This window comes from Choloepus didactylus, chromosome 3 (assembly GCF_015220235.1).
Source record: "Choloepus didactylus isolate mChoDid1 chromosome 3, mChoDid1.pri, whole genome shotgun sequence".
In the NCBI taxonomy this organism is placed as follows: Eukaryota; Metazoa; Chordata; class Mammalia; order Pilosa; family Megalonychidae; genus Choloepus; species Choloepus didactylus.
This window is the reverse complement of record NC_051309.1, coordinates 31,006,631-31,018,560: the sequence shown is the minus strand read 5'-3', so window position 1 is coordinate 31,018,560 and position 11,930 is coordinate 31,006,631. Positions and strand designations below refer to the sequence as shown.

Here is an 11,930-nt window from a genome sequence, read left to right as displayed (position 1 = left end):
CTAAATTCTATAGGGCAAGATGCATGAGCCCAAATTCCCTAGGGCAGGCTATGAGCTGGTAACTCCGATGAAGTTCTTTGATGAACTCCCCAGGAGAGGCTGGCTGGCTGAAGAAAAAAAATGAAAGTTCTCTCTTCTCCCTCAAAAGTCTTCAACTGTTTGGATTAAATCTAACTCTTTGGATTTTCTCATTGTGGAAGATGCTCCCTTTGTTGATCATAGATGTGATCAGCCATAGACACAATCAATTGACTGATGATTTAATAAACTGGTCTTTTGGTTTATTAACCAGCCATGAAATGTCCTTGCGGTAATGGTTAGGTCAGTACTTGCTTGACCAGACAACTGGGCACTATCACCTGGCTGAGCTGACACATGAACCTAACCATTACAAATGGTAACAACTACACTTATTCCCTAATGTAAGATAAAACATATATGTCCAAAAATTGCAACTTTTTATCACTAAAATATTCCTGAAACTTATGGCATGACTCCTTTCACTAACACAGAATTCACAGATTTCGTAAAGTGCTAATTTACATATGTCTGAGAATACATTTAAATTATCTTAACCTTTTCTGGGAGGTTCTATATAGTTTAATTGTGCCTCCATGCAATTTTTTCTCATCACTCCTGTAGTAGTGCTTGATTATGAAATGAATGAAATGATTGGCAGCTGAAATTTTCTGGTCATCTCTCTTGAGGGGTAGAAAAATTGTCTCTCACCAATGCACCCTTACCTCATTCAGAGTCATGCTACAATCACTCCCATGACAAGATAATCTGAAAAGTTGTTATTTTATCCTCACCAGAACTTCAATCTCATACCTAGATCTAGTTTCTTGGCAAATTAGAAACAATTAAAAAAAAAAAACACCAAAAAATAAGAACTTCTGCAATTCTTTACCAGCTCTGTGGTTCCTTGGGAAACACAATCTTCTCCATGTCAGTTTCTTCACCTTAAAAAAACTTAATTTTTAGTATAAAATGATTTAATACACATAAGGCACCAAATACAGTACCTGCCCCACAGTATGTTTCCAGTAAAGACTGCTATTTTTTACAAAACTACAAAGTTAAGTCTAAGAAGACTGCTTCATTCAATCATTCAACAAAAATTTACTGAGCATGAGCTATGTGTCAAACATTAGGCATTGGGTATGGTGAACAAAGACGACAGAGCTACAGGTGTTATCAAGCTTACATTCCAGTGGGGAGATGAATGATAACCACATATATGTTTAAATGTGTGTATGAATGAGAAAGTGTATGGGTAGCCAGGTGATGGCTATGAAGAAAAATAAGACAGGGTAGGCCTATTGAGTGGGTACTATCTTTTTCATCAAGGAAGGCTTCTCTGATAAGGTGACATTTGATAAGAAACCCAAATGAAATAAGGGAGTTAAGTAGGCACTATATGGGGAAGAGAGAATAGAAGTACAAAGGCCATAATTTGGATGATGCTTTACCAGAACATCTTTTCATCTGTGGTACTACTTATCTTGTGAAAACGATATCCTCTAGTAGAGGTTGATTTCTTCAATGGGATATGTATATATTTTGAAAGAAAAAGCATTTATCGGGGGCTTACATGGGGTCTTCATTCTCAGTGGCAGGAGGAGAGACAGCAATTCCTTGCTATGATGGTTTGCACTGAACAGAGGGAAAGGCAGGGTTTTATAGTGGGTATGGACAAAGAAGGCATGGAGCCAAGATGATGGCATGCATATAATTGCTGACCCAGTTAACTGTTTCTTAATGTTTGTCCCCCTGGGCACAGCTTCTCATGAAGTTAAAATTGGGGAAAGATAATGAAGGCACAGAGCTGAGAGTATGTTCATGAATATGCATAATTGCTGACAAAATTGGAAAAGTTGCAGGATACTAGAAAGTGTGACAGCATTACTATATTACAATCCACTCCATTCCACAACTCTTACAATCTTTCTGCCATCTCTTCTGCAGAAGCCCCTGAGCATGGAAATGGGAGGGTACAGATTTACAGCCTGTGAAATTGAGAAATAAGGCCACAACTACAATATAAACAGTAACAAATAAGACAAATAAGCAATACTGTGAGTGTGCCAATAAGGGTGTAACTCCAATGCAAGGGTAGTATGTGAAACAAGAGGAAAAGGGGTCTGTAAACCCTAACTTTTGGATATGGTTTATAGAATTTTGTGTGTGCTAAGGCACTAGTGACAAACACATGTTCATGTGGTGTATATGAGCAGCAAGTGGTGCCAATCATGACACAAATACCACCTTCAGCAGCAATAAGCATAACACTATTTTTCTTATCTGGGTGTTCTCTTCATTTAAAAGGCTTATTCCATGTTTAGTATCATTAAGGGCATGAGCGGTAAAGTTTGCTAAGGCTGTAACCTGTATTAATGTATCTAATGCTCCTGCATTAGGGAGGAAAATACTGAGCAGTACTTCCCACCAAGCTAAAGAGAATTTTTGTCTTAGACCAAAGTGATCTTGTAAAGCTGGGAAATTGTTGTGGTATGTAAAACTTTATCAATGCTCCCTGGTGGAAACCTTTAATCCTTTCATACTATCAGAAATCATAATATTATGATACATTAAGAAGAGCTGTGATGTTTCCCAGATTTTCTACACTAGATTCTAAGCTTCATGAATGCAATGATGTCTCTAGAAACTGCAATAGTCTGGAAAGGAAAGTGCTGATTTTTTACCTGAGTGGATGGATGGATGGATGGATGGATGGATGGATAGCATTCTTCTTTGTCAAATCATCAGAATCCTTGACCCAAGAGGCATGGAATTAAAGTTTTTACTACTGTGGGAATCCCCCAAAAAAGTAAGTGAACTTGAGGGACTGAGAGAAAGTATATCATTTATAGTATTGTTAACCAGCTTGAGAAAATGTTGAAGAGCACCATTATTTATTCCAAAAGCTATTATACATAGTAGTGAAATAGTAATCATTGAACATTCCTGCATGTTTGGGGTGATAGGAGTGGTAAGGTGTTGGATATCAACAGAATTCCGTCCCTTTCTTTGTCATGTGTGTGTGTCTGTGTGCGTGCACGCTGGACTGCTTATCTTAATCAGTGTTATTGCTGGTCATTTCTAAGCCTGACCATAACCTCCACCCCGTCCCTAACAATGGAGCTTATAAATATTTGGAGAAGCTGGATTCATGGCAATCATTTGAAAGAAGGTAAGAGGCTTAGAAATTAGAATTACCTTCGTGTTCACTACCATATACCAATTCCAGTGCACACTTGAATATATAATCCATTCAGATTGCTTCTGAACTTCAATAGTATTTTTCCTCAGAGTCAAAGACATGTTTTTCTTTGTTGTTGTTCTTTGATTTCTTCCTTCCTTCCTTCCTTTCTTTTTCTTTTTTCCCTTCCCTCCTTCCTTCCTTCCTTTCTTTCCTTCCTTCCTTCTTTCTTTCTTTCTTTCTTCCTTTCTTTTTCTTTTTTTGTCTAGTGGTCCTGGGAATAATATGTGGCAATTTCTTTGTCATAAAGGAAGTCTTATATTTTAAAAATAAAACAAAACAAAAAAAAAAAAAACAAAAAAAAAAAAGAAAAGAAAAGAAAAGAAAAACAAGACACCAAACATCCAAACCCCTTAGAGCAAGAGTGGTGTCTGAATGGAAGTGGTTTCTCAATGTGTGTATTTCCCCAAAATAAATTGAAATCAGAGCTATTTTGTATGCTGGGGTTATGCCACATCCTTGCAACTGAAAATAAGGAGCAAAGTAAGTGAGTAATGCTTTATAGTGTTACTCTGAATTCTCTTTTCTGTATTGGCTTCATTAAAATAAACAGTACACTTGGCTTGCTTGATCCTCACACAAATGATAAATAGCTCAGCTTCTGCCAAAGCCCTTAGATATAGATTTTCTACATTTGTGCCTTTGGCTAAGGGGAAATGATAGTTAAGCAAATCCAATTGGCAGCAGCAGTTAAATAGTCCACTATATCAGGACAGTTCTAAGTAGCAGCTGTACAAGTATTGGCATACTAAGCTTCTGGAAGATCCTCATGTCCTTCTTTTCATTTCAACTGTTAATCGGCAAGAACATCCAAATACATTTGTGTAAATAATGAGGGTCTTCTGAAAACCTCTAAAGTAAGCCATTAAAACTGCAATGGGGCTTATAGTTACACTTATAGGATTAGAAAATGTGCATTTGTTGATTAAATGCAAGTATTTTTTTTCTTAGATGTGAATAAAAGCAATGCCCTTTTGATTTATGAATCCTTTGCCATAAATCTAAGCACAGGATCAGAAAGAGCACTAAAAGAATAAAATGCACAATGCCTGGTGCTTGCATACCAAGATGTAGAGAGCAGATGACCTCAGGATACACACATTAGTTTATTTCAAGCAGCACGTTTCAGCAAAGGGCTACATTAGCTTCGCCATAAGCAGAAAATGGCCATGTGTTGTAACTGGGCAACTCAATTTATATCGGTGACAGAAGCATTGCTCACATGTTCTTTCATGTGAGAATAAAAATAACAGTGCTCTTCTCCAACAAAATTATACTTCTGAGGTCAGTGGGTGTCCCGGCCCACGGGACGATCAACGGAAGCTCCAAGTCCTGTGAAGGAAGAATGGTATGGGACAAGAGACACAAGGAATGACAGCAAGACAGGTTTCTGATCAAGCTGCAAAATTTTATTGAGGAGGCTGAGCATATATACTCTAGGTAGGATGGGGGTGGCTAGTAAGGACGGGTGGCGATCTAGGATTGGCTGCTGCTGTTGCTAGGGTGGAAGGCAGATGTAGGGGGATTGGCGGTTGCTGTTGCTGGGGTAGAAGGCAGATGTAGGGGGATTGGCGGTTGCTGTTGGTGGGGTAGAAGGCAGATGTATGGTTAGTACTTTTGGCGCGAACCGCTTCCGTAAAGAAGGCGGAGGGCAACCCAAGCTGTTGTTGCATCAGCCCTGGCGGCCATGTTTCCGGCACTGCTGAAAAGTGGACTTCATGCATGCTACCTTAATTGCCCACAACATCTCCTCCCTTTGTTTTTCAAAAGGATGGAGGAAGAATGCTGATTGAGCATTCTTTTGGCATTAACCTGCTGGGGGAAGTAGAGGCCTCATTCCCCAAGTTGTTTGTGGCTCTGTTTGTCTGGGGAGGGGGATTTGTGCAGAGCGAACCCCTATGCAAATGAGGCATACTTCTCAAGGAGCTCGAAAATGGCCTTTAATTGTTTTGGCCCTCCTTTGCAGTGTTTTGCCTCGCACCCAGCGGTACCAATCAAGGCACACGCTTGAAACATACTTTCGAGTTATATGCTGCTCCCGTAGGAGGGGGCCTTTCACCCGTAAGGGTGGGTAGCAGTTAGTTAAGCTGGATTTATACCTTGGTCAGCGAGGTGAAGCCGGTGATAGTGCACTTGAATAGGCTTGCCTAGGGCAGAATCAATTTGGTCCTTTACTAGCTGTATTATTCTTTTTATGGCCCAAGGAGCAAAGGATATTATAAGGAGTATGGTTATTAAGGGGCCTAGTATAGGGAGGAGGTAAGGAAGGATTCCGTCGAACCCCCAGGAGGTACCTCCTTGGGTTTCCCGTTCATGTTTGCGGTTTGCAATTCCTTCCCTAAGTTTGGTCATGGAATCTCTAACTACGCCAGAATGGTTAGCATAAAAGCAACATTCCTCACCTAGCACAGCACAAAGCCCTCCTTGCTTAAGGAAAAGTAGATGTAAGCCTCTCCTGTTTTGGAGAACAACCTCCGATAAAGATGTAAGGGATTTCTCAAGATGGGTGATGGAGGTTTCAATGCAGGCTAAATCTTCGTCTATAGCAGCTCTTAGGTGGGAGAAGCCTTGGCGTTGGAGAATGTTAGAGGCGGTTCCGGTGCCTAGGCCAGCAATACCTAAAAGAGAGGCAATAGTGACAGCCGTGACAAGTTCTCTTTTGTTTTTTAGCATGGTTGGAGGCTGCGCGTCCCAGTGTTGATAAAGGTCTTTTTCTTCATGGAAGAGGACACGGGGTAGCACAGCCACTAAGAGGCACATTTCCTTTGTTTCAGTGAGGGCTCTTGCTGATACGCAAGGAGTAAGCCCCGTGGAAGAGCATAGCCATTTTGCCCCTATTGGAGGAATATAGAATTTACCTTGCGATGGAAAGGACGACTGTGCACAGACCTTTTTTAAGGAGGAGGAAACGTTACCAATACAATGCCCAGAGTGAATAACGGATTGCATGGTGAGGCCGATTTTTGTCGTATTCCAAGGACATTGGGGAGGATTGTCCTCGTTAGAAATATTAAATGAGGTATTAAGGGCTACAGCATCATAAAAAGGAGGGTTGACAGAGAAACATAGCCAACAACTGCGAGTAAGGTTAGGCTGGGAGGAGTTTAGGGAGAGAAAGGTGGCTTGGAGCACTGTCCAAAGTGAGTAATAGATTGGCTTAAGCTCTATGGAAGAGCTTGAGGGTAACAATGTTGGGTTGGTAGTAGAGGAAGAATTAGCTGAGATGTTAGTAGAGGAATAATTGGCAGGTCTGTGAGGAGGGGTAGTTGGGGGCGGGGGAGCGAGCACTACATTTGGCCCAATGGCGAATGGTTTTTGCTGTGCCGCTTCCTTTTTTATTATGATAAGACTCCCTGGGTCGACTCCTTCCAAATAGACTCTGAAGCCCCAGGTTTGACTGATTAGCCAAGAGGGATCAGTAGGGAGCTGTACGGTGAGATTTAGTTTTTGACAATTATATTTATCGTAATAAGGATTGATGGAATGGTCACGGGGCTTGCAGCCAAAAGGGGCCCATTTTAAAGTTAGGTAATGATCAGGGGCGTAAGGCTTCCAAGTAGTGGCTAATGTTTCACACCCCCAGTATGCACAGTAGTATTGGTTGGGAGCATTGCAGTACTGTTTCCCGGGGTTTGAGGATGGGCACATGTAATATTGGGCCTGGTTAAGGCAAGGTGTGCCTTCCGGGAACAGGATTAGGTCACAGGCGTAAACAACGAAGGAAGGGCGTCCTGCGGTAACATGGGTTTGCACAATCTTGGAATCTTCCCATCATGCCAAGGTCCATTTCCAAGGCTGGTGGGGATTGGGACTGTGGATAGCGGTACCTGGGTCAGTAAGCACACTCTGCAGGAGAAAATGTAAGGTGGCAACCTTAAATGGCAGTAGGCTTAACAAGGCCATACTAATAGGGGCTATAGGTTTCTTCTGTTAAGGAAAGCAAGCTAGCAGAGTGATGCACCCTACAACGCACAAGTACGTTATAGCAAGCAGGATTCTTTCTAACGGGTTCCAATGTTCTGGGGCAACGGCTGCCAATCCAGCTGCAAACAGCAAGGCCAGAGAGCCAATTAGTAAGAGCCAATAGTTCATGTGGCCTTAGCGATGGGGCAAACCTGTAAGTTGGGCTTCTCTTGGTTGCCGGCTGCACGTAGGTTGGGTGTGTTCTGGGCAGGCTACAGCAAAGTTGGCGACGTGCTGGAAGAAAGAAAGAAAAAGTTTTTCTCAGGGAGGGGTTTGTTCCCTGGAAAGGTTATTGTCAAAGGGAAGGGGGGATTTTGGGGCTTGTTTTGACAGTGGAGGATTAACATGTCTAATTAGTCTTTCTGGAAGCCAGCGAGGACCCTCTTTTTGTTGGTCATATATGCAAGCAGAACATCGTCTCCAGATGATAACGGGGTCGGGCCCATTCCATTTTGATGTTAAGGGGTCGCGCCACATAACGGTGGCTTGCTGCGTTCGTGTTTTGGGATGCCAGTGTCTATCAGCTGCAGAGTGCCCTTCATTATCCAGAGTTACGAAGTTAAGAACAAAAAGAGCATGATGTAAAAGATCTCGAGGGCATTGTTTTGTGAGATTGAGAGTGCTATCAGCTAGACAGCACAGGGCATTTTTTAGGGTGCGATGTGCTCGTTCTACTACTCCTTGCCCCTGGGGATTATAAGGTATTCCCGTAATGTGCTTGAGTTGCAATTGCTGACAAAATGCTTGAAAGTTTTTTCCAGTATACCCAGGTCCATTATCTGTTTTAATGGTTTTAGGCTGCCCTAAAACGATGAAGCAATGTAGCAGGTGAGAGATAACATGCTTTGAAGCTTCCCCTGATTGTAAACTAGCTAGTATGAATCCACTGTATGTATCAACACAAACATGAATATATTTGAGTTGCCCAAAACTGGCAAAGTGGGTGACATCCATTTGCCAGATTTCATTTGGGATGAGTCCTTTTAGATTGACTCCCAAGTGATGGACTGGCAATTGGGTTACACAATTTTTGCAGGTTTTAACAATTTCCCTTGCTTGTTCTCTTGTAATATTGAATTTTAGGCAGAGAGTGTTTGCATTTAGGTGGTGTTGAGCATGGGCTTGGGAAGCTAAGGTTAGAGAATCGCAGAGATTGGGGCATATTAACTGAGTGGCAGCGTCTGCTAGTGCATTGCCTTTTGCAAGAGGACCCGGTAGATTTTGATGGGCATGGAGGTGCCCCACAAAGAAGGGGTGCTGTTGTTTGAGAATTAGTTTTTGTAGCTGTGAGAATAAGGGTTAGGTGGTGTTGAGCATGGGCTTGGGAAGCTAAGGTTAGAGAATCGCAGAGATTGGGGCATATTAACTGAGTGGCAGCGTCTGCTAGTGCATTGCCTTTTGCAAGAGGACCCGGTAGATTTTGATGGGCATGGAGGTGCCCCACAAAGAAGGGGTGCTGTTGTTTGAGAATTAGTTTTTGTAGCTGTGAGAATAAGGGGACTGCATTGGAGGAAGGTTTGATAAATGGAGTTGTCTCTAATAGTGGTATAGACTGGGCTATGTATGCGCTATCAGTGTATAAATTAAAAGGTTGGTTTTGAAGGTGGGAAAAAACCTGCAGGACTGCATAGAGCTCGACAAGTTGAGCTGAAGTATAGGGAGAGCGCACGGAAAATGCTTGACCCTGGATGACGTATGCTGCGGTCCCATTTGCTGAACCATCAGTAAAGACTAAGGCAGCAGAGTCTATGGGTTTTGCTTTAGTGACCTTTGGGAAGGTGAATTGATGGATTTTGGCGAACTGAATTAATGGATCGCCGGGATAATGGTCATCAATATTGCCGGGAAACGAAGAGCATGCAATAGCCCACTCGTCGTCGGTTTGGGAGAGCCAATGGATTTGATCTTGAGTGTACGGGACGATAAGGGAATCAGGGTCTTTTCCAAACAATTGGCAACTAGTTTGTCGGCCTTTAATTATGAGGGCAGCTATAAGAGAAATGTATGGCGAGAGCACTTTTGATGGAGTAGCGGGGAGGTGAACCCAGAGCAATGGGTGGCCTCGCCCACTTGGCTGTTTTAAATTGGATTGCCAGAAAACTCCTGTAGGTGTGTGAGTTGTAGCAAGAATTATAAAGATTAAAGGTTGGTGGTAATTTATTTGATAGCAAGTTTGACTTTGGATAGCTTGATTTATGATGGTAAAGTAAGCGCTTGCATTGCCTCTGGAGTTACGCTTCGGGGAGAGGAGGGGTTTGCGTCTCCCTTTAAGATATTATTGAGTGGCAGAAGAGTTTCAGTGGGCAGTTTTAGGTAGGGGTGAAGCCATTGAATGTCCCCTAAAAGTTTTTGGAAGTCATTTAGCGTTAATAGATGGGAGGTTCGCAGTTGAAGGCGGGGTGTTAAAACTTGCTGGTGCCAAAGCTTGAACCCCAGATAGGAAAAGGGGTCCGAAGTTTGCACCTTGTCAGGAGCTATTTGAAGACCTCTTGCTGTTAAATTTTTTAGAAGGTCTTGAGAACAAGAGTGTAGGTTGGACATGTTTGGTCCTGCTAATAGGATATCATCCATGTAATGAAGGATGTAGATTTGTGGCCATAGGTGCCTGATGGGGTTAACAGCGTCTGCAACAAACTTTTGGCATAAAGTTGGACTATTGGCCATACCTTGTGGCAGGACCTTCCATTGAAATTGGGGCATAGGGCCTTGAAAGTTGATTTGAGGAACACTAAAGGCGAAATGTTGCCTGTCTTCTGGGTGAAGCGGTATGGAAAAAAAAACAATCCTTTAAATCTATAACTATTTTGTGGAAACTGATAGGGATAGCAACTGGCGAAGGGAGACCAGGTTGTAGCGCCCCCATGGGCACCATTGCTTTGTTCACAGCTCGTAAATCCTGTAACAGTCTCCACTTGCCTGACCTTTTTTTTATTACAAAAATGGGAGTGTTCCAAGGGGACTGAGTAGGCTCAATATGTCCGGCGTTAAGTTGTTCCTGTACTAACTCTATAGCCGCTAGGGTTTTTTCCTGAGTCAGGGGCCATTGATCAACCCATACTGGTTCTATGGATTTCCAGGAGATTTTTTCAGCATGGGGTACAGGGATGTCAACAGCCCTCAGGCTAAATTTTGGGAGAGCCCGAGTCCTGTTCTAGCTGTATTAGGTGTTATAGAGATGGGCTGTCTTATTCCTTGATTAGCTTTGCCTAGGCCTTTGCCAGGGAGAAAGTTCATTTTGAGCATTTGAGCAGTAACTGTATCACTAGGGCTGCACATAAAAACTTTCATTTGAGTTAGGATATCTCTACCCCAGAGATTAATGGGGAGATGGGGGATAATATATGGTATATCTGTACCAGCGTTTCCTTCCTCATCCTCCCATTTTAGGGCTTGTGAACTTTGTGGAGGATTTGTGGCTTCGCCTATTCCTTGTAAGTGGGTGGCAGCGGCCGTGAGGGGCCAAGATTTTGGCCAGTGGTTTGAGGATATAACTGTGGAATCGGCCCCTGTGTCTAAGATTCCTTTAAATAGCTTGCCATTAAGTTTTAGTTTTAAGGTGGGCTGAGTATGGGATATTGGTTGTGCCCAAAAAATGTCGGAGGATCCAGGGCCCTCTGTGGGGCGCTGGAGTTTTTTGAAGTTTGAGTTGACATGCTTAATGGGGAGTATTATAAGTTGTGCTATTCGAGTGCCAGAGGGAATAGGGATAATATTGTTCACTGAAGAGGGCCTCCTCCTGTTCTGCCTGATAAAGCTTGACTGTGATATTCCTCTGGAAACCCACATCATTGGCATCATAGAACACTCCAAGACTAGTAATAACGATAGGATAGAGAACTCGGAAGCTCACACTGACAACTTGGTCCTCAGAGAGCCCTGATGAAGCATCTTCAGAAAGACTGAATGCCTCGATTTCCTGATTCAAAACTGGATTTGTGATGTTGAGTAGTTTGCAGGAATAAGGGTCTTGCCTATCTTCCACAGGCACTTCACAGCCATGAGGACCTATTATGAACTTCACAAGCACACATTGATTTAATGCTGGATGTTGTATCAAACGCTTTAACCAGGTGCTTCTTATCACATTTCGAAGTTCATGGTTATTGCGAGCTGATAACACACCAACTACCAAATCATAGTGATGAGATTTCCACTGAGGAAATAAGGCCAATTGATCTGCCGGGCTGGCCCCGGAGACGCGGGCGGGCTGCGGGGAGCGCAGCCGCAGCCAGAGGTGCAGCGCGGCCCCGAGCACACACGGGCACAGCAGCACCAGCCAGTTTCGCATTGGCCACCAGCGCCAGCTCCACCTCGCTCTCCCACCGTGCGCCAGGCTCTCCCGCGTCCCGACGGAGAGGGAGGGGTCTCGGAAGTGAGAAGGAGGATGCCCGAGACTGAGGGGTGGCGGCCTAAGTCCGCGCTATCACCGTGGCGATGCCCGCTTCGCAGACGGTGCGATGAAGGGTCCGCGGGCTCCCAGCCGGGCGCTTCAGGTTTCTCACCGCGGGTGGTAGCTCCATAATCATTCACTGCCTTTTTTAATTTTTCTAAATATTTTAAAGTGAGTTTTTTATATTTAGCTGTTGGGGTAGTACTAGCTTCCTCTTGCTCTTCGTCAGAACTGGGGGGGTTTGATTGTTCCTCTTCCTCGCTTTTGCTACTAGAAGCGCCATTTTGGGAGCTAGCGGAAGGGTTTTGGGTCAGA

General features: G+C 43.4%; 1 protein-coding gene across 1 annotated transcript; it reads right to left on the bottom strand.

Annotated features, from left to right (window-relative positions):
- Positions 1-7,263: 7,263 nt before the first annotated feature.
- LOC119530230 (UDP-GalNAc:beta-1,3-N-acetylgalactosaminyltransferase 2-like) lies at positions 7,264-11,528 on the bottom strand. The gene is made up of 3 exons (XM_037831416.1): positions 10,946-11,528; positions 7,658-8,028; positions 7,264-7,305 (listed from the first exon to the last, which is right to left on the bottom strand). Exons 1-3 carry the CDS (start codon positions 11,511-11,513, stop codon positions 7,264-7,266), a joined length of 981 nt encoding a protein of 326 aa, XP_037687344.1. The 5' UTR covers positions 11,514-11,528.
- Between the last annotated feature and the right edge of the window lie 402 nt (positions 11,529-11,930).

Excerpts from the sequence above, each read along its gene's own strand:
- LOC119530230 (XM_037831416.1), bottom strand. The coding sequence starts at position 11,513 with ATGCGAAACTGGCTGGTGCTGCTGTGCCCGTGTGTGCTCGGGGCCGCG. Across the intron at positions 8,029-10,945 it reads ACAGGAGGAGGCCCTCTTCA|GGCAGCCTAAAACCATTAAA; the intron begins GTGAACAATATT and ends TCATCGTTTTAG. Across the intron at positions 7,306-7,657 it reads AATGGAATGGGCCCGACCCC|CTGGATTGGCAGCCGTTGCC; the intron begins GTTATCATCTGG and ends TGCTGTTTGCAG.